Source organism: Pleurodeles waltl, chromosome 11 (genome assembly GCF_031143425.1).
Source record: "Pleurodeles waltl isolate 20211129_DDA chromosome 11, aPleWal1.hap1.20221129, whole genome shotgun sequence".
Taxonomy (NCBI): Eukaryota; Metazoa; Chordata; class Amphibia; order Caudata; family Salamandridae; genus Pleurodeles; species Pleurodeles waltl.
Genome location: NC_090450.1, coordinates 274,821,970 through 274,845,523, shown reverse-complemented (window position 1 = coordinate 274,845,523; position 23,554 = coordinate 274,821,970). Strand labels below are relative to the sequence as shown.

The 23,554-nt window shown below is 43.7% G+C and overlaps 1 protein-coding gene across 6 annotated transcripts in view; it reads right to left on the bottom strand.

Annotated features, from left to right (window-relative positions):
* NCK1 (NCK adaptor protein 1) overlaps nt 1-23,554 on the bottom strand; it is a 590,854-nt gene that overhangs the window by 152,771 nt on the left and 414,529 nt on the right. The window contains exon 1 of one of the 6 annotated variants that reach the window (XM_069213553.1): nt 2,347-2,563. The exons of the other annotated variants lie outside the window; for them this stretch is intronic. Coding sequence (XP_069069654.1) covers nt 2,347-2,548 — 202 coding nt within the window. The 5' untranslated portion in view covers nt 2,549-2,563. Of the gene's footprint in view, nt 1-2,346; nt 2,564-23,554 lie in introns of those variants that run through there. 6 annotated transcript variants of the gene reach the window in all.

The following is a 23,554-nucleotide window of genomic DNA, read 5'->3' as shown; positions in this document are numbered from 1 at the left end:
CCTTTGTTATGCCACTGGTGGCAACGTGTGCTTTTAGAGTTCAAAAACGTTTTTTTTTTTTTTTTTTGCCAGTGTTTGTTACAGTGTTGAGGGCCTGATAGCTCCCACAACAATAAAGTGTTACAAAAGCCATGTCAAAACAAGACACGCATTGATGAAACTAAACGACTTATAAAAATATGTCAGATCAGATGGCTTTGTCAGTGTTTGTTTATTTTCATGCTTGCCATAATCGTGTTGAAAATGGTTACACTGATTTTCCATTCGAAATATTTTTGGGAAATACTAGCATGCACCAACACATTTTACTAAATGACACTTCATTTGCATCTAATCAGAGAGCATTCTGGGAGCATTATACTTAGCCTCATAGCCTAAACTTTTCAAACGTGTATACACGTTTTTTTTGTTTTTGTACTGGAACCAACATCAGTAGTGAAGTGTGACCTTAAAACATTTATTTACAGCACTCACCCTAATAATGAAGGATTTCAAATAATGAACCATAAATACAAGTTCGAACAGCATTATCTTTTGGAAACACATTACCTCAACTGCAGAGAGTTCCACTCTCTGTAACAGGCAGCCAAAGGGTTTGTGCTGCAGAGGGTTGGGCCTACTTGTCTCAAGGACAAAGTAAACATAAAAACTTGTTGCCCTTGACCCCAAACAAGATGTCCAGGGCGTCGGGCGATAGGAATTCCACATCCCTGCAAAGGCATTTCAGCCCTGGAACTATTGCTTACTGCTTCCTCCAGCCCCAGTATGCAGATCTGCAGAAAGGTGGAAAAATAAGGAAATTGCTACAGTAGGGATTGAAACTGCAAGTATTCAAGCCCTACTAAGGTAGTAGCCCTGGCATAATCAGAGAGGCTATTATCAGAGCTCTTACATAATGAGATTGCTGCCATAATTTGTCGCCACACTACATGGCACCAAAGGGACAAGTAGATCTTTTTACAGGACAAGTAGATTTGAGAAGCAACCTGTCCCCTGGACAAGTAGATATTTTAATAAATTCCACACCCCTGTATAAATTCATGCTCAAGATAAGAGCCCCACCTATCTCTACCATATCGGAAAGTAAACAACTCTGAGAAATTCATTATTTTTGCAAACCTGAATTTGGTTAAGCAACTGAACTCATAACCTCAATCAGGGTGACACAAGGAGTGTAGCTGTCACGTACAGCTGACACTCCTGAAGCCGGGGTTTTCTCCTTGCCGTGGGCATCTCTCCTCACATGACATTAGCACCTGCGATCATCACTTCAAATACTCTGAAGGTTTTTTACTGACACCAGAAGTTAGGCTTCTACCAACTCAAGTGGCTCATGGTTATTCTTATCAAATCAGCAGCTGGGCAATTTCCACATATGGATCCGTGTTGAACGCCGTCTTAAAAGAGTTGCGATTCACCACCAAACAGGGAGCTAGAATCCCCAGACCCCTTCACATAACTAGGAGCAGGGCTTCTGGCTTCAACTCCTTATCACACACCAGGAACTGCCTTTATTAGGAAACTGGACCATTCCTCACTCCCAATCCGGACCTGTACCCTGCTTCAGTCTGTGGGTTCTTCATCCCATGCCGCACCATGAGCTGAACACGCCTCTCCCCAACCCCACACACTAGGAGTTTGTACCCCTCTCCCACACGAGTAGCAAGTTTTCTTCTTCTCTCATCAGCAAATGGGCTCATTTCCCCTTCAGCAGCATAGATGCATGTTTCCTTATCAAGACCTGGAATTCTATTCATCAAGAGTTAAAAGCGGCCCATGTCCTACAGCAGAAGAACTTCCCCCCCAAGACTTCACACGCCCCTTCATAATCGGGTAGTGGTTTCCCCCGAATCAGGCGTTACGCGCAGGCATCGGTTACTTCGCACTCACAATCGCCGTTCTGCTCCGGTCTACCCTTTATGGGAAGATCGAAGGTATACCCTTCACTCCACATATCAAAAGGTGAGTTTCTTCAGCACACGCACGGCGACCGACATGTCACTACACCCACATACACTCGGAGTAGAAGAGGTACCTCCTCCCCAACCCACACACATCACCCTCTCCAAATAAAGAGATGGCCTGTCTCCCATCCCAAATCAGAAGGCGACCCAGCCCCCTAAACACACTTCGAAATTAAAAGACTAAATTAACTGCCATGTAGAAGGAACGGGATCTCCGTCCCCCTTTATTGGGCAAAAGAACCCGCACTTAGTCGGTCCAAAAGCCCCCCTCTCGAAGCAACCATGGCCGGATGGGAAGGGACGGGAGGGGAGAAAGGATGGGGAGGGCTGGAACAGCCCGAGCATGCACCTATCACCTTCAAGACCTGACGTGCCCACTTACTGAAAAAGTGTTTGAAGAGGTTGGGGAGGTCCATGGCTCCCCTCGTTGCAGTTCTCCGCGGGTGTAAATCCAACACCGGAGGAATAAAATTCCTGCAAACTTCCTGCTTCCACTCGGCTGCCTGCTCAGCCCCGCTCCCCGCCTGCTTTCGTCGCTCCCTCCCCTCCCTGGGCACGTGACCTGGCACTGGGCTAGCCATCATGGCCGACTCCCCTCCCTGGGAGAAGCAGGGGACCTGCCCAGGGAGCGCTGCAGGGCTTCGCCATGGCAACGTGTGTAGGCGGGGAGTGGGAAATGGAAGGAAGCAGGCCTTCCTCACTCAAGCTGAAGAGCCGAGGATTTCCTGGAGAATGCACTTCAAAGGTCCCGGCGTGTGTACACATGCCTGTTTGTGCCTACCGAGGGGGCCAGGCTCCGGCAGAGGCCGTAGGGCTCCTCTCGGCACACACCAGAACCCGCGAGTAAACCACCCTCCCGACTACTCAGCAGTACAAGGAAAGGGGCCCTCGTTTGGTGGGCGAACCGACCATCGCGTGATTTTATTATTAGTAATAAAAACAATGACCCGAGACCTAGTGTGACATTAAAAACATGCGTCAATTATAAAAATGAGCTGCTGGAGTTGGGCCGCGCATTTATGCCAGAGGATCTCACTGAGTTTTGACAGGCGAAACTTGCTATAGTCAAGCAGCCCCGGTCTCTGATCGCTGGGAATTTTCTCTCACCGACGCCCATACACGGAGAGTTATGTTTACCTTTTGCACGGGTCTTCGTGATACAATCACCCCGAATTAATTACAGGGGGTGTTTAACAAATGTCTGTCCAAGACGCTTAACACTGCTCACAGGTTCTAACCCCTTCGGTTCAACACCGGTATTATCATTATTAAATTAATTACCTCCCTCCTAAAACGATTGTGTCATTTCTGCAGTCACACTATCTAGATAAGAACGTGGACACACTACAAAAGAGTTCACTAACTTTACTGGCAAGGTTACAATACGAGTTTCAGGCATATACACAACCTTAAGGTAGTGAAATGTAACTCGTTCTTTTATGATCTGGCTTGACAATTATGTGAGAATCACCAGAAGATGGTCTTTGGCTTCGAGAGTACATATTTTGACTGGGTAGAAGTTGTTCTTTCAGAAAAAAAGTGTTTGCTTTCCACACAGCGGCATTTATTTGCCCAGCTTACTGAGCTTAAACTTTCAGGGTCACATCCATGCACTTGTAATACTATCAAAGTGTCTTAGATAACTAAATAATTTATGGTGTTTTCCAGTGGCGGTTCGCGCGGCACAGAAAGGGCACGGAGGGGGGAAATAAAAATTAAATAAATTAGGGAAAAAAACACTAGCTCCTCGCCGTCGTGTTGCTCCGCTCTGCTCCTCCATCTTCTTGCTGCAGGCACAGGCTCCCAGTCTGCCCTGCAGCCAATCCTGACGCTGCTCAGAGCAGCATCAGGATTGGCTGGAAGCGTCCTGGCTGGGCGCTCCCAGGCAGACTGGGAGACTGTGCAGGCTCTCTCCAGCCCTGCAACTGTGTTGCTGGGCTGGAGGGAGCCCTGTGCGCATGTGTGTTTGGCCAGCCTGTGACGGACGGCCAAACTTACATGCACTCTGAAGGGGAGTGCTGTGCACTCCCCCTCAGTGCACGTTACCCCCTTGGCCCGACCCTTTCAAAGAAACAGATAATTAACATCGTTTATTATCGTTTTCTTTGAAAGGTTTTGCAGCTGCCGCTCCTGGCAAGGCGGAAGACGCTCCTACGCTCTAATGGAGAAGCCGCCGTGGTGTTTTCTCTGGTAACAGCAGAAACTGAACAGGACAGTCATTAACTTACATGGATTTTTAGTCATGACTTGACAGTGCAACTGTCACCTAACCTTTTAACCTGCACCAATATTCTACAGTTCTTTGCTTCCACACAAATACATATCAATCCCCATGCCATCGACTTCAAATGCTTCACATCACCATACAACATGCCTTTAAAGTCAGGCTTATTGGCACTGCCAAAGTTTATTACACAATGGTTGCTCCCCGTATAGCAGCCTTGTAGCACCACAACTTAAAAACTTTATTATCCAACTTAGTGTTACTGGCACACATTTTATTATATTTAGAAGGAGAAAAATTGAATTTAACAGTGTTACCTGTAGGCTGCGAGGTACTTCATGAATTCATTGCAAAGTTTTGGAGCAGGAAGGCAAGAGATTAACAATATCAGGACGATGTATTTTCTCCATTGCCCTATATTGAAGCAGAGTCAATTTGAAACAGGAAACAACTAAAATAAAGCCATTTTGGGCTAAAAAATTAAAAAAAAAAAAAAAAACAGCCGTTTCCCACCCAAGTCTGTTGGCATCTATGTTTATCACACAAAGTTATATTTACCAGTCTGAACACATATTTGCATCATTATATTTCTTCAGCAGCTGCCTGAAACTGCATTTGCTGCCAAGCACACCAACTTCAATATGCAGAGAAAATGAAACAATATAACAGAGTCCTAACATTTGTACCAGGGCTACTTCAAAAGCGAACTCCTCTTGGCATTGAGCATTTAGTAATATGTATAGTCAACATCTAGCTGAACTGGTCTGAAAAGAAGACTGGTATTATTTTGCAGTTTTCGTGATGCTGTTCTTTCGAAGTAACAAAAGTAAGCAAAGTCTTTGATGGTTGCAAACCCAGAACTAGTTACTGTTCAAAGCATCCCACCAGTCACATGTTCAGACCACCACTTGGTTACTTCCCAACAAAAAACAACATACATCAACACACCCAAGACCACCTTATGTATATATCCGCCTATAGACCATGGAACCAACTCAATTTTGAACGCTTAGAAACACAACTAATAATAAAAAAAACAAATCAGAAGGCTGCAACAAACCTGGCTCAAATCTTAAAACTTAAGCTACGCAACTAAGGCAGACACGCTGGACTCCTATTAAAAACTAAGGAAAATCACCAGCACCAACTCATTTCCAAAAAATCCCTCCAAGAGTAAGCCAACCCATCCTCTCCACTCCTTCAAACAAATGTCACAAAGTGAATTTATGGATCTGGTCAAAGCAAGCAGGCCTTCCGGCTGCCCTTCTGCCCCTCGTCCACCACCCATCTTCAGGAATATTCTTTTATCTACCTCTGCTGCTACACCAGTAAGAATAATCATCAATACTTCCTTAACTACGGGAATCTTCCCTGAAGATCTTAAAAAGGCACAAGTACACCCATTATTAAAGAAAACAAACCTGGACCCGCAGGATCCCAACAACTAAAGACCGATTACAAATGGTCCTTTCCAGGGCAAATTGACAGAAAGAGTAGTTTTGCCCAGATGTCACAATTCGTTGAAGATAACTCCATACTTTCAGACTACCAAACTGGATTCTGCACAGGAATCGCCATCTGGGATGATCTTAAAAACATAACAGACGGCAATAGAGTTGCTGCACTACTTTTCCTGGACCTCTCAGCTGCCTTTGACACAGTTGACCGTGACACTCAAATACAGAGACTCTACCTGGCCGGCATAGAGGGGACTGCTTTGGACTGGATCACATCCTACCTTCAAAACAGAACTAATGTCATCCATGTAGGAAGTGTGTAGTGAGCATCTATGGTGTTATCACCTTATAGCAGGTTGATCGAAGTACCCCCTTTTAGTGAGGTGTAGTCAGTGTCTAGGAAGCCAGGCTCTCTAGAAGTAGCTGTGGATGAGCAGCCAAGACTTATCTAAGAGAGACATGCAGAGCTTAAGCAATACCACTGTAGTCACACAGCACTTACACACATAACAGAACCACACAATATTACAAAAATAAAGGTACTTTATTACTGTAACACAAATACTAAAATACTGTATAGGCCATACTCTACTAGTAGGTGAGTAAAAACACTATTATATAGACCTTAGTAATTAGGAATGGGCATAGAAAGCAATAGAAAACAGTGAAATAACAGTAAACAATAGAGACCTTGGTGGAGTCCGAACCATATACTATAAAAATGAAATGCGAAAGGCAGACCCTCACCAAGGTAAGTGGAATCTGTAGAGGGGAGCTGGAGGAACTAGGAACCCCAAAAGGTAAGTACCAGGATGCCCCCCAGCGACCAGGAGAGAAGAGGTAAGTACCTGGTTTTTCCCAAACCCACAGGTAAAATTTGTAAAAGGAGTGTGCAAGATCCAAGCAAGCCTGGAAGAAAGAGAAGATGGATCCTGACAGAGGAGAACCTGCAAATGAAGGAGACCAAGTCCAGTTCCAGTTGGAGTGCCCAGTTGGGGCAGGAACCACTACCCACCATTCTGGAGATGCAGGACCAGGTCGACTGTGAAGACCAGGAGTCGGCTATGCAGCACAGGAGCAGAAGAAGAGTTCCAGAAGTAATGCAGTCGATGTCTCTCGTTGGAAGATGAGTTGCAGTCCATCAGTGGTGTGGAAAAACCACAAACAAGTCTTGGCAAAAGCAAGAGTTGCAGAGCTGCTGAAGACCAGGAGATCCGAGGAGACTCAACCCAAGGAAGGGAGTCCCAGGCGACCCTTAGCAGTGAGGAGAGGCAGAAGTCGAGGGTGCAGCCTCCACGGGCTACTCACAGGCAGCAGGCATAGGAGTCACAGTGAGGCCCACTCAGCACACCTGGAAGAGTTCCACGTTGCTGGAGCAGCAGACAGGAGACACTACGCATTGCAGAGAAGAGTGCTAGAGGCCGGGGCTACAAGGAGCCTGAAGATCCCTTGGAAGAAGAGTCCACAAGCCTTGGTAGCTGCAGGAGTCACGGGGCACAGGGGTACTGTCTTGCAAGGAGAGGCAAAGACTCACCACCTCACAAGTTGGACAGCTGGTAGAGGGGACCACACAAGACCACCACCTGTGTTGCAGGATCCACGCAGAGTTGCAGGAGAGAGGTTCCACACGGCCGGTCATCGATGCAATTAGTGCCTGCGGTTGCAAGGGAGTGGCTCCTTAACTCCAAAGGAGATTCCCTCTTGCTTCTAGGTGCTGACTGAAGGGGCTGATATACTAGGGACTTATATGGGGCACCAGTATGTCAATTGTGGGGTCTGTAAAGTCATTAAAAACCAAATTTAGAGGCAGAGAGTACAGTCACTGGGGGTCCTGGTTAACAGGATCCCAGTGAACACAGTCAAAAACACACTGACAGAAGCCAAAAACTGGGGGTAACTATGCCAAAAGAGGGTAATTTCCTACAATCCATGCTCCCCCTTTCTTATCCAAACCCTACTTCACAAAAGCAGGGGTCCTTCAAGGCTCAATCATCTCACCTATGCTTTTCAACATCTACATGATGTCATTACCAACAAAGATCAATGAATTTCAACTCACATGCTACAACTTTGCAGATGACACACACATTCTCCTTAAACTGGAATGCCCCAAAGACTTTGCAAACTCACAAATCTTTAGTTGCCTCAGAGCCACTGATCAGTGGTTGACAAGAAGCCATCTCAAACTAAATGCTTCCAAAACAGAAATATTCATTTGTGGTGCCTTGGAAAATTATGACCCACTCTGCGCCAGGCATGACAATCTGGGGCCACCTCCTAAACTTTCTAAGAAAGTAAGAATTTTTGGAATTATCATGGACTCCAAGTAAACAATGAATGCTCAGGTGGACAAATGAGCAAGATCAAGCTTCATCACCATGAAAACACTGACGCATCTTCCCGCACCCCGGATTTCCACACAAGGTTCAGGCTACTATCTCTCTTGTACTATATAAACTGGATTACGCCAATGGCCTCTAACATGGATCATCTCTGTCTAATTTGAAAAAAACTACAACGCAATCAAAACTCTGCTGCTAGACTACTCCTACATGTAAATTCACTAGCCCGCATCTCCCTTGTCTTGAGGGCCCTATATTGTTTGCCAGAAGATCCACCTTCAAGCTGCTCTGTATCACACACAAGGCAATACACAGAACAGGACCACTTTTCATCAGGAATAAAATCACCAAATACATTCAACAAAGAAACCTCCGCTCAAGATTGGCACCCCGCCTCAAAACACCACCATACAAGAAAAAGACAATAGGTGATGCACCTTTCTCTGTTTAAGCGACCAAACTATGGAATTCATTATCCCAAATATAAGATCCACGGATAACTATCTTACCTTCAGAAGACTACTCAAGAGTTGTCTCTTTCCTACATACCCACCATACTCAAACAGCAATAAACTGCATATCCCGTGTACTTAAACATGTTATAATTTGATTATGTGTACACATCTAGGTATGTGTATTTCTTTCTACAAATATGTATTACTATTTTATCTTAAAATATATTCATATTATTTAGGCCTCTTTAACAAATACATATATACATTTGATTGAAGTAAAATATATATGTGTAGGTGTAAATAAAATTATGGATATGTTTATGTTTCTTTGAATAGATATATGTGTATATTATTCTACACTTGACATGTTCATAGGTCATTACATAGTTTCTATATAAGTTGTTTGATTAAGATGCTTCTGAGTGTTTTTATGTTATCTATCACAATAGGTAAGTATTATCGTAACTATTTACCTGCAAGAATTTCACTATTGAAATATTGAGGACAGAAAATACTGTTATAAGAGTACTCTAATACATTAACTTCAAATACTGCAACTCTCGAAAGCCTCTTTTTATACAATACAACTTTAAACCTTATTATATTACATTCCTAACACATTTATTCCCTTGATTATGTAATCATGTATCTATATGTTTACTACTCTAGTCCTAGTGTACAAGAGACAAAAAATAAACATTTTACTCTCTCAAAAGCTTTAATCTGTCTGACCATCACCACATACCTCTATCTATCTATCTATCTATCTATCTATCTATCTATCTATCTATCTATCTATCTATCTTCACTCTCCAACTCATCCCAAAACCTATTCTAATACTATGACCTCCGAATAACCCTCCCCAGACTCTTCCCTCCTCTATCCCGCCTGGCTCACCCCAAACCTCAGTTTAAGACTATGAACTCCAAACAAATCTACTAAAGTATCCTTCACTTATTTCATCCCAAACCCCATTTAACTACTATGATCTCCCCAATATCTTTCTACAGACTCTTACATCCTCCACCTCTATTTTACTCAGCCCAAACCTCATGTTACTACTATGATCTCCCAATTAACACCTCTGGATTCTTCCCTCTTCTGAGGTACATCTGCCGAAGCTGCAAATGGAGCGGTAGGACTGATGAAGGTGGGCGGGGTAGGGCAGATAAGCCTGAGGAGCCAGCTATTGCCCTGCTGTCCCTGAACAGCTTGAGGGCAGAGTCTACCTTTTCCTCCAACAGGCGAGTCCCATCGAACAGCATGTCTATGAGGAGTGGTCGGGCATCCCCTGAAAAACCAGAAGACCATAGCAAAGCATGGCGGAGAAAGGCAACACAGGTGCATATGGCCAGCCCAATGGAATCTGCAGTGTCCAAGCCACAATGAACTGTGAACTCAGCAGCATCACAACTGTCCTGTATAGCATGGGCAAGACAGGTCGGAGACCTTCAGGAACACAAGGAAGGACATGAGCCACCAAATTCCAAAGTGCATGGGAGTAGCATCCCAACAGACAGCTAGCATTCTCAAATTGTAGTGCCAAGCTGCTGGGCGAGAAGGACCTTTTTCTGAATGTCTCCACCAGTTTTGCCTCCCTATTGGTGGAAGTAGTCGGGAACTTGTTGGGGTTAGTTTTGCTATCAGGCTCCTGCACCATAAAGCTTTCAGGGGAGGGGTGCTGAGATAAAAATGCAGGAACACCAAGGCAGAACGGAAGCATTGTGCAATCTGGCAGTTGACCGGGGGACCAAAGCAAGGCCTGTCCCATACTCCCAACAAAGTGTATCTATGGGCCTCGTTAAAAGCTAAGAAGGGCTCAGTGGATGTTTGTCCCAGCTGAATGACTTTTGTAAGAGTATCTGTCGTGACTTCCAAGGTAAACAGTTGGAGGTTAAGGACATCTTCAGCAATATGCATTACCCTGGCATGAGAAGCACTCCCTCTGACAGGACCAGGGGTGAGAGGAACCCCAACTTGGAAGAGGGGTCAAGGCCACTAGTCACTTGTAACTTGTTGTACCAATGCCCCTTATGGTATGGCTAGCCAATCTCTGCAGTGTAGAATATGTGTTCTCCCTTGTGAAGGTTCATATGTCCTCTGGCATTGATGAATCAGCATTGATGCCATAGAGCCGGACCAGGCATGAACCTTGGTGCCAAAAGTGAAGTCAGAACTAGAGGAAACCCCACAATGGGCTCACAGTCCAACTGCCTCATGGGCGAAACTAACAGTGGTTTTCCGGACAGAGGGCATTTTGGCTTCATAGGGCCCAAAAGCACGCCAGAGGGAGTTGGTAAGTATCCGAAGTATCGCAGCATGGCTTTGCAGAACTTTTTGATACATTTCAGAGTAGCAAATGGCCCTGGAAACTCTGGCTGTGCCAGAACCAGTTGTGGGATAGGCTCTGGCGTTGAATGACTTCGGAAACGAGAGAGAATCATGGGGCCGCATCGGGCCATCTTAGGAGAGTGAGAGCAGTACGACGGTGCCGAGTACCACTTAGTTGGCTTGTGTTTTTTCTTGAACCTACTAGACTTTGATCAAGACAGACCAACTGATGTAAAAACTCCTGCTACTGCTGGATCTAGATAGGACTGGCATCAAACTTTCAACTTGGAGCAGTCTCATGATTGAGTATTTCGGTGATTAGTGATGTAAAGTTTCGCCTCCTGGTTTCTGATGGCCTTCGGGTTCATGGATGTGCAACTGCTGGTTAGGGTCTGTCAAGAGGTATTTGTTTTCAGCAGTCCCTACAAAGTTTAAAACCGGTCATTTTAGGAGGAGATATATCCTTTGCACACTATTTTACTATTTGAAAAGGTGATAGGTGTTCTCAAAGACGAGAGGTAGGTCTGGATCCATGCTTGGTGGCATGGGAAAAAAGGAAATGACATCAGCATGCAGGAGTGTTGCCTATATAAACTCTGTATGCCATTTATGAAGCAGAATGGTATAAGTGCGGAGCTGTATGGTTCCACCTACCAGGGAACATCGGTACTGCTGAAAAGTTTTCAGATCGAGTTTGACACCTGAGGAATATTCAGAAGGTGAGGGATTTTCAGCTAGAAGTCTATTAGAACTCACATTCATTTAGAGCCAGGACCAAATGTGTATGACAAAGAGTCTTGGGCAAATGCGCCATTTTGCTAGTTTTCCTTTCTCATTCCCAATTCTAGATCCTCTGTTTGATTTCAGGATTGTCTAGGAGAAAACACAAGGTGTCAGGCACAGCACCCCTTAGAAGGTGTAGCTGGTTATATAAATGTGCCCCATGAAAAATGCATAGCATTCTATAAAGACGATTATAAAAGACTACTCTCTGAGGAAAGTAACTGTGATCCTAACATGAACGGCTGGGCCCTTTAAATCTAGAAGATGAACGTTGCTTTTGGGATGTGTCTCAAATGTTTTAACTTGGACATATTAGCTGACACTCATTTCCAGCCTGTTAAACACCACTGGACCTGTAGCTATATAGACAATGCTTGACATTGTTACTCCATAACGAGCCTGATGAGCCCACCAGAATCTACACAGTCCTGCCGGGCAGTTGCTTATTAACGTACCAGTATGGAAGCCCCTGCAATCCAAAGGATTTGAGAGATGTGTGTGCAGTTTCTTGAAGCTTGCGTTACCCTTCACCAGAAACTGGAAGAGGACTGCCCAAGAAGTCTTCTGCCACAGGTGCAAGTGAGCTGAGTAGTTACTTTGCCTAGCAAGCCCACTTCTCCGTAACCATCTTTTTTATTTTTTGTTTTGTTTCGCTCTGCTTCTCTTTTCTTGGGTCAAGCACTGGGCGGGCTAGGAAGCTATATGGATACTGAAAATATAGAATGGGGAAAAGGCCTTCATGCTAAACGTAGATCTAATTATGTACATCTACTCTTGCTTCATCTTCGTGGTGTTTCCTTCCACGGATGAGGAGCTGCTAACTTAGATCCTCTATGCCCTCTTGGTAGCAAAATATCCCTAATCTGAATGATAAACACCACCAACCCTAAACCTAAACGGTAGTCTGGAGTCAGTAAGCTAATTTTCTAAGGTGCACCATAATGTCAAGTCCTCTTTTGCGGATTACTAGGGACATTGTCATTTGCTGTGGTTACGTATTATTTTGAGTGGTTGCCAACACTAGGTAGTGAACAGTAAAAGTTAGCAACAAGTAACAGAGTAAGTCCATTTTCGGTTCCATACCCTACATTTTGCAGTGTACTGATCGGCATAAATTAGTGATTGCGATCTCCTTACGGTTATGAACACTACTTAACCTTATTAACATTGATCTACTGAATTTTTATGATACTGTACTTTTAGTTACGAGATTATGTTGATGTTCATAATAATTTTGTGATTGCGAACTGTATAATAGGCATAGCCAGGGGCCCTGGTTTTACGGCCATATTATATGACATTGTGTCCTTTCTATTATTTAATTTACCTTCGGTACTGTAAATATATTTACATATTCTGATTGAGTAGTTTGGTACTCACAGCCCTGGCTGGACAGTCATATCTTTTAATACAACTGTAATAATTGTTTTTTTGTACTATGCCCACAGTTGCCCAACATCACCTCCTGTGAGTTGGGCCATGACTAGCATTCATGAAAAAAAATGGACAAGCAAATGAGGCTTAGTGAGACTAACTTCCAGTTTAAGACCGGTTACCCGGTTCTGTTGACAGCCACACCAATATAATTTACTATCTTCGAGCCTTTGGTGGCCCCTCCAGTGGCGGACACCCAAGAAAAAAACAATACAATGTGCATCAAAGAAGCTTCTGCCCATTATGACTCAACAGTAGATAAGATCAACCTTTCAACAAGGGACACATCTATAAAGGAAATACTACGCCCCAGACACTTGAAAACCATCTTCATCAGGGCACCCCAAAGGGATAGCAGGCTTTTCGTTTTAACCGTGCTATTTTCTCTACAGTTCTGATCAAAGGTATGTATGCATTTATATATCTTATTTTCTTGTTTGGGCATTAAGATCGAGTCTGACAGTGATGATGCCAGTGATTTTTGGTGCAACCCATGTTGTTGTTCAACAAACACTTTTAAACCCAAAGGTGAGGAGAGCTACAGGTGCACGTTTACAAGTGAACTTCACATAATGAGATCGATCATTAGAATCGAAAAAATAATTTGTTAATAGAGGCAGGTTTGTAAAAAGTTGAACTCCCCTGAGAAGCTTGAATCTTTCAAGAAGGCATTGGTCAGTCTGCAATGTAAGACGTTCACACGGAAGAACACCGCCGTTTATTTAGTGAAAGGATCAACTGCTGCAGAAGAATACCTTGTGTTAAAAAATCAACTACTTCCGTAATAGATATGGTTTAAGAAGGTCAGTGACAAAGCACTCATTTTAAACCAGAATGACGCGATTGGTAGGCAACCGCATCCTGGCCTTTTTAAAATCAAACAAGTGAAATAGTATTACATTGATAGCGAAACAAAACTGCGCTAAGAACTGATGTCATGCATCCTAATGAGGAGTTTATCACTCTAAATATTTCCACTGTCCTGACTGACTAATTAATAGCTTTTGCAAACTTTTTTCGCTCTAACTAGTTTTATAGTGAATGTACAAGCTGAACATTGGATAAACTTTATAACACGCTATGCTAAACTGATAAAACCATACAGAAGTAATTACATACTCTGTAGGACGGTTTGGAGAAGTTAATTTTGGGAATTCTTAGCAAAACATTACTTACGATATTAATTTTCACAACTGTATTGTGGACTATGCCCCGGCATCTGAACGGATAACCGATACCTTTTCAAAATACAAAAAAACATACATATCCTTTCTTTGACCTTCAAGAATAAGTCGAAGGTTTGTTTCGCAAAGATCTTGAGGCACAAGCTCAATGCAGTTTAGGTGAGTGTTGGTAACATCAAAGAAAACACATGGCAGAGAGTGTAATTATGCGCGAGATTGGTGCGTGCTTGTGGGTAACCTATTGGGAAAACACATGGAGCATTGAAAATAACTCGGTTTTTATAGGTGAACAATTTTTACCAAATTTATGGTTGCTCTCAAATTAATCTTTTTTGTTACTGTGTCTGATCAACAGGCGTAGTGACCAAACGGGAATAAAGGTTTGATGGGTATTTCTAACCACAGGTTCCCCACTTTTAGAATATTCCCCAGGCACCAGACTGGACAAGGAATATTTTATAGCTGTGCTCCTGTGTGCCACTAGGTGGTGTCATGCGGACCTGCACTGACTTCCTTCTGGCCTGAAAGTGAAGGAGCCACACATAAGCGCTACCCCTGCATAGTAATGTCAGTTCCTTTATTTCTGTGCTTTACTATGCAAATCCGGAGCTTCAATCCTTTCTGTCAGTTGAATTCTTTCTACAATTACTTTCCAGTGTGCACAGGACCAATGTTCCTACCGAAGACAACAAAGCTTCCACCAAACACTACAAGGTTCAAACTGTGTTGTGATTGTTTGAATCAGATGGCAGTGACAGACCCACACAAGGTTTGCCTTTTGTGCTTGGGTTGGAAGCACAATTCCCAGATGTGTGAAAAATGGGCCTTTATGCACCCCCAAAGGTGATCCGGAATCTTGAGGCAAAGCTGTATATTGTCGAACACTGAAGGAAATCTTGGAACTCAGGTAAGTTAAGCTTCATGTTGAGGTTGCAGATTTGCCCCACTTTCGAGGCCAGTCCGAAAACAAGTCCTCTTTATGGTCGTCCAGTAAGCTGAATAAAGCAAAAAGTCAAAGAAAGATTCACCCGCATCTTGTCACATAGTCCAAAGAGAGTCGGTAGGGCATCAATGTGCCAACAGATCTTGCTCTTGAACCCTGGTCGCGGAGCAGATTCCTCAATTGGTCCTGTTGTCTGCCATATTTCCTGGGCCGTAGACAACACTGCAGCAGGTCGAGGCATTTAAGGAGGCTATGCTGCATACTTCATTTCTCTGGCTTGGTTCGGGCCCTAAGGATCAACAGGGGCCACCACTCGGGTTCCTGCCCGCAGATCCATCCACAGTGCCTTCAGAGCATCTCGGACCTATGCCCGATTCTACACTGACTGTAGTGCTGATTTCTCTTCTGGCTCCAAAGATCCATGCCTGTTTTCTTTCCACTGAAGCATGTTCTGATGATGCTGACACAGGAGGGTGAGCTCCTGCACTGGTGTCTGACCTCAAGCCAAATATCCCTAGACTCCGATCAAAGCTGGACTTTGACTACACTCCAGCGCACCTGGCCCCAGTACGCTCTGATTCTGACAAAACTCTTCCACTTCCATGAAGCCTCCCTGACGAGGATTGATCACCATTTTGGGTCAGAGTCTATCAGTCAGAGAGACAATTACGACTCTGATGATGGGGATGATTTACCCCACACTATGATATTTACAGGAACTTGCCAGAGGCCAGTCGGCGGCATACCTCTCCAGACCCAGGTCTGGTGTCCCGCATTCTAATCTCCACAGAAAAGAGAGCATCTTTTGTTGCTATTGAGATTGATTAGACGTGGAGCTTAAGTCCTGGATTTATGACCATCCTCAGTGGAAGTGAAAACCAATTGTCTGACTGAAGTTCTGCACCTAGGGCCGGCTCATTTAAGCCCTTACTCCCATTTAGTAAAGCCAAAACTGACACCCTTATGGGTATCTGGGTGAGGCTTTGGTCTTGCCTGCCAGTAAACTACCGGTGGCCAGACACTGTAGGTCCGGTTCAGGTGACACAGACTTAATTACTCAGCACCAAGCTCCCGAGAGAGTGTGGTGGTCCGAATTTCCAAGAGTAAAGTTAGCCCTAGTGCATTTCCTAGGGCCCTTACGGACAGAGATGAAAAGGACTGAGGCGCTAAGAAAATTGATGCACTCCAAACACAGGTTAGCACTGCATTCAGCCAACAATCTATGCGTGTTAGGCCATTACATGCACACTCTTTGAAATAAAGTCAGCAAGATCCTAACAGTGGTTCCAGAAGAGTCGTTAGTGTCTTTGGCTCATACCATTCAGGATGGCCAGGATGAAGCCAAATATGTCATTGGGGCTGTCCTGGATAATTAATGACTGCTTGGAGTGTGCGGTTGGCACTACTGTGGTGCCACACTACCACCAGTGGATGAGATCCACCAGCATTTCAGGGGACAGGCAGGCATTACTAATTGATTTCCCCTTAGATGGATTTTGCATTTTTGGAGAAGAGTCTGAAAACTTCAAGTAAAGCAGAGCCGTAGAGCATTACATTAGGCCTTTCTACACCCGCCCAACAGTTACCTCAGCAGTTGTGACTCTTTCAAAGATATTAATAGGACTGGTGTATAGGCACCAACACACCCTGCTACCTCCACAGCAGTTGCTCAAGCTTTTTCATTGTTTTTGCCAAGGATCCACCAGACATTAGCATTCACGCAGGCCACTACAGAAAATGCTTTGCCCATTCCTCTGCCCAGAGCATCCGATACATTTAGCCTAGCCATTTCGCCACACTACCACGCTGTGGGAGCAGGATCGAACATGTTCTACCAGGGTGGCGGGCCATCATGTTCGACAGATGCGTTCTCCAGATCCTCCAACAGGGCTATGCCACTCCTTTCTGACCCACATTAACTTTATTCCCATATTAGAGCGGCTTTTGGAGGAGCATTTTTCCAATTTGCTGCAAGAGGTGCAGGCTTTATTGGCCATATAGCCATTGAGTCGCCCTGTCTCATCAGCAGGGAAAGGGTTGCTACTTCTTGAGCCAAAGGACAGAGGCTTTCATCCTACTGTAGCTCTGTGCCCTTTGGACCGCTTCCTTTGTGCCCTCTGTGCAGCTTCCTCCCTAGCACAAATTCAAAAAACCTTACTTTGACTGAAGTTGCTTTGCCCTGGATCCTGGCAACTGGACTGTTACCCTGGGCCTGCTGGATGCGTATTTTTCTGTCCCTGTCCTGCAGTCACACAGTGGTTAACTATGGTTTAAGATAGGTGAGAAGCATTTACAGTTTGGCGTGTTCCCCTTCAGCCTTACGACTGCCTTTTGGGTGTTCAGAAAAGAGATGGCAGTGGTCACTGCACACTGTCAGAGGTTGGAGATTCCAGTTTTCAGGTACCTCAATGACCGGCTGCTGAAGGTAGGTTTTCAACCTGGGTATTTGAATGTAAGGGAAGAGCTCTGCTGATGGTGTCTGGTGCCTCAAAAATAACAGCTACAACCCTGAGGTGCATAAGACATCTTCCTACAGTGAGGAGAACCCTGGATAGATCTGTTCGCTGCCATCACAATCACATTGTGAGTTACCAAGAACACTCTCTATAGGAGATACATTTAGGCAAGAGGGGAGCACGGCACATCTTTCAGACACTGTCTCTCCATCCCTGAATTCTGTAAAAGAACGGGAATAACCAGCCCAAGACACCCTAGTGGTTACAGATTGGGCCAGGAGAATGATATACCCAGAACTTCTGTGCAAGGACATTTATCCTCCTATTAAGCTATCTCTGTAGGAAGATGTTCTGTCACAGACACTTTACCAGCCAAACTGGTCTCTAACCCAGTAAGGCCTTGCAGTGGGTAACATCAACGTTTATTTGATGGCCTTTTTAGCATTTTTGCATTTACTAGACCAACTGTGCCTGTTGTAAAGCATTTTGTTAAAGGTTTGACACACGTTCCCTACCAAGGTGTTTGCAAAGCCACAGTGGGATCTTAATTTGGTGCTCACCTTCGTCATGTGCACTTAATTTGTGCCCATGTTTAGCTGTCCACTGCGCCATCCAACATTTAAGACTGCCTTTCTCTCTGCAATCAGTTCAGCTCGTCATGTGAGTGAGCTCCAGGTTCTCTCGGTACGGCCACCCCTCGCCATGTTTTTACCTAGACAAGCTTGTGTTGAGGACCAGGGAGTCCTTTTTGCTGAAAGTCGTTATCACTTGTGCAGCATTCATCACCCCGCGGGAGCCCCAGGCTTCTAAATTTCTCACATCAAAGACCATTGGGTGGACGATCAGCCATTTGTGTGTTCTCTAGGGCAAAGAAAGGTAAGGTGGTGCAGAAAATAATGTTGTTAAGGTGGACTGTCCTCTGCATTAAGATATGCTACGTTGACTAAAAAAGCAGCCTCTAGAATGTCTGAGAGCCCAATCCACCAGCGACAAGGCTACTACCACTCAACAGTAGATAAGCATAGGCATGAGAGTGCCTGTTCTAGACATCTGTCAGGCCACATCATAGGCATCACTGCACATGTTCAACAAGCACTACTGTTTTGACAGCCAAATCCAACAGCAAATACATTTTGCTTATTCCGTCCTGCAGGACTTTCTGGTCTGGCTGGTTTGAGTCTAATTCATAGACCTCCACCTTGTGGGGGTAATGCTTAGGTAGTTATTTTAAAAGTAAAGAATGTGCGTTTAGAAGTATCCATCAGAAGAACATGTTACTTACCTTGCTAATACTCTTTCTGGTGGATTCTCTATCGAACTACAAATTCCTCACTGCCCTCCGACCTCCCCTTCTGTTGCTTGGTCTCTTATTAACATCTAAAAACGCCCCAATTTAGAGATCTGGACACAGTACCTCAGATTCTGCTGTGCTCTGCGTCAGAGGTTCCAGAAAGAGTCTAGCAAAGAACTGAATTTGCTGGGGGGTAACGTTTATTATTTGGCATCGCTTCATCACTTCTGACGTCACTGAAGAGCCACAGTGCATTACCTAGTGGTGCACAGGAGCGCTGCTAAGAACATTTATGGTGTCAATATGGCACCTAGGGACTATTTAAAGTTGAGGTATCTGAAATTAGATAGTGTATCAACCAGAAATATTCATCTGGTTGTGTTTTCACCTATTAACAATGGTTAGGAAAGTAGCATAGGGTTTAGGTGCTCCTGAAGAATAGACCAGATAGGTACTGTGATGGAGGTAGAAACATGTTGACCCATTTATGAGTAAAAGGAACAGGAGCATAATTCTCCTAGTTTATCCATGTCGTCTTAACCTTAAGGAATTAAAATAAATGCCTGATGCACACAATTGTAACAATATGGGACCTCAAAGGAGCTCCAGGAAAAAAAACACATAACACACCCACAGAGTAAAACAAACACGAAAAAACAATCCAAGAGCTCATAGAGAGCAAATCAAGCAACGTCTATTTATGAGGAATGCCGTTAAGATGACGTATGCCACAAATGTGTGTTAGAGAGGATTGTGTCTTTTTAAAGGAGAGGCCTAAACGGGAGGTAGAATTGAAGAAATCAACTAGGGTTAGAGCACTGTTCGAGAATGTGAAATAATTAACAATATTTTGCAGGTGTAGGTACTTCTATAGTCTTTTATTAAAGAACCATGTCTCTTTTTTTGAAGGGGGGGGGGGGGGGGCTCTCGCCTGTGTTCTTTTAACAAAGAGAGATGTACCAACCAAGGAAAAAAAACAATGAGGTTAAGTGAAGGAGTGGTGATAAAATTCAGTGAAATAACATAATAACATGAATGAAGCAGGTGCAACCTGCTCACATAATTAGAATGGACTCTGAAGGAAGCTTAGGTGCAAAATTATTAATTTTGGAATCTTAAGAAACTAGTTCGATACTGAAATGGAGATGGCAATCAAGCAGATTTTTGAGTACACAAACATCTGGTTACCTTCCAGCCTTAAGATTTTGAGGACACAGTTGTTTTCATAAAGCAATGTGAGTGCACAATCTCTAAAGCTGGAATGGGAATGTTCCCTGCATGGGGTACAACTGTATCCCTCTCCACCTCCTCCGTCCTAACACCGAGTGCCGAAGAGAAAGTTTTTGATAGCCTGGTTTTTGAATTTTTGCCCCATCCTAGCACTGACCAGGAGTACTCACAAAGGTGTAGTTCAGGGTCTTGACGAGAGTATGGTGCCCGACTTGTCCTAGACCTGTAGGGTCTCAACCAAGCATGCTCTCCATAGCGACAATGGGCTACTGTCTCTATCACGGGTACTAGCATGTAGTGCGGTGTTGGCTGCATACTGTGTTTTTGTAATCCTAGTGTGACAAGGCTTTTTTTTATCTGTCAGGCGAGTAGCAACCTACTGATCCACTGGAAAGCTGAAAGTTCATGGTCCAGTGCCATGAAGCTCATGGTGGGTTTGGGGTTCCCCAGCCAGGATACACAGATATCAGGGAGCCTTGGCCGAGGAGAGCAAATTCACCACCTGGATCCATGAATGCTAAATGAAATTGGTGATTCATTTATGTAATTTAAACAAAGGAGAGTCAGGTTGTACTCACCCTACCCAAATATGTGCCCTTTCATGATGTTTTTCTGGATGAAGGGCCATAACCATGCATTCTGTAATGGCTGCTTAACAATTTCTCTTGAAGTTGCAGCCAGCCAATCAGGTTGTTTCTATGTCGTGGAACTTGCTGTGGATATATGAACACGAAAAGGCCAAATGCAGAACAAGCTCCCTTGGCCAATCGGATTAAAATATATTTTTGTTTTATTTTTTCACTTTTTGGGTAACCAGGTGCGTAGAACTCTGCGGATTAAAGTCCAGATATCTCTAAAATGTATCAAGCCTGGGACACTTTTTACATGCTAACTTCTCCGAAACTACTGAAAGTAAAGGCACTCTCATCCCCTTTAGGCAGGGGGTGTCAAGGATCATGGAGACATGGACGGAAAAGTGACACAATGGAGAACTTGAATGCACACAGGGCTTCCCTGAGACATGAACAGAAGGATGAGGGCAATGAACGATCCTCAGCACCAGATTTCAACCAATGAGATAACTTTCAAAGGGGATCTGACCGTGATTGACTTCTGTTAACCTTTCTGTGTGGTGAAACAGGGGTAGGTATATTGTAGGATGAGTGTGTTTTTTTGTTGTTGTTGGTGGGAGTGGGTGTGGCAGGAAGGAAACATGGGGACCACTTGAAACACGTAATATATCAGGTCGGATGTCACTATCAAATTTCAGACAGGCTTGTGCTCTTCCGCGGCTCTTTACACGCTCATCATATAGTTTGAAGGTTGGGGACGGTTAAAAATACTTCAATTTAAATTTAGTTTCACTGTACAATGTTTAAGACACATTGCATACAGCCGTTTAGCAGACTGGCATGGCTTAGACTTATTAGATGACTATTCACAATACTTTTAGCCAACTCTCTTGGAAAATTAATCACCTTAACGACAAGAACAATTTTTCAATAATATGACGACCTTGGGAGATTCACCACAGTAGAAGGTATAGTGGGAGAACTTGGATTGATAGTTGCCTCAATACATGCTTTGCTTACTTTGGTCAAAGGTTCTCTGAATACGCTAACAACTGCAGCTCCTGAACTCTCCATTGAGTAGATGCCATTGGACGCAACTTTAACTGTTTTATGCACCTGAGGATTGGTACTAACGTTATTGTGAATGCTCATAGTCCTACATCAATGAACAAGATCAATGGCCTTATCTGACACGTGGTGTAAGATGGATCTCAATTCTGTTGAGGACACACCACCCCAACACACTCATAAGTAATCATCTAGAATAGACTACATTCTTCCCTCTACAGATTTAAGATGTTTTTTCTTTTCCCTGATGTACCGTGCCCCCATATTCATCAAGTAGAGAATACATAGTAAATGAAGGAATGGGTTAGGGAGACTGAACGCATGGTGGCTCTGTGATGCAGTTTTTGTGCAACATCTTAAAAAACACATAGATGCCACTTTGATTTGAATACAGACACAGTCTCGCCCCCTACACTTTTGGAGATATTTAAAACAGTCATCAGGGACAGGCCATTTCCTACCAAATCATGACCAAAAAGCATAGAAACCAATAGATTCTGGCTTTGCAGACTCCGACGAAGAGGGTAGAGAATGAACTAATAAACAAATAGGATTAACAAATAGAGAGATCCTTGGAACTATTATGATTAACTGCTTGATCCTGGGCTGTAATAAATCCCAAAGTACAATATTTTATATACGACATAGGTGATAAAGCTGGAAAGATCCTGCACTGGTTAGCTAACAAAAATTTAGGACTTATTCCCAGTTTTATTAACTCCACAAAGGCACAACTGACAGACACTTAAGAGTCTGACAATACTACAAATCTTTATATGTAGCTAGGATGCTTCCTCCTGCTAAATGCCTAAATCCTGTTACAGAAGGTTTCCTAATCCTGCAACTCCCTAATTTGAAATGCCATAAATTGAGTGAGCCCTGAAAATAAGGGGAAAATCAGAGGTCTTCATCAGTCTCCTGCACAGGAATGCCAGGTCCTAGTGACTATCCATTAGAGATATTGACATGACATGCATCTCCTAACTCGTCACCTCTTAAACATATACAAAGAAACTCACAAGAGTGGGGTGTGACCATACCAATATAACCAGGAAAGCCACCTAAATCTGTAAATAGTTTAGAGATTTAAAAAGTAACCAAGGTTTTGGCCAATAGATTGCGGACAGTGGTACACAATCAGATAAAATATGATCAAAAAGGGCTTTGTACCTAGCCATAGCTCACAGAATACCTTGACTTGATCATCAGACCCAGGAGATCACTGCATTCTGGGTTACACTGATTTTGAGAAGGCCTTCGACTCAGTGCGCTAGCCATTTATTTTTTGTCTTTTAGAATGGATGTTGGTCCCATCTTCTGTAGATATGTGGCAATACTGAACTCATATCCTTGGACCATTTAATATTGTATGTGGTACTGGACAGGGTTCCCCCAAGTGCATTTCTTTTTACCCACAATTGCAGAACCTCTGGCAGAGTGGATCAGCCCAGATGCAGAATCATAGTACTAGTAGTTATAAGCTTTATTTCGGTTAATAAAACCATAAAAGCACAAATACACAATAAATATTCAGTTTAAAACATTACATAAAATACAATAAAAAGCCAAAGATAGTCGTTCACCTAAATAAGATCAACTACTTAAATATATAATACATTAAACCCTCAGCGGTAAAATGCTTAAAGATTATAATAACAATAGACTCAAAACACACCTCTATGGTGCAACTCTTACCCATCACATCTTAAGCAAATTGGCAAGCTAGCAGCACGGCCACAATAGAAGTAGCTAGGTTTCAGTGCAAATTCCTTGATTCCTGTGGATAATCCAGGCCGCGTGCAGGAATTTAGCATGCCCA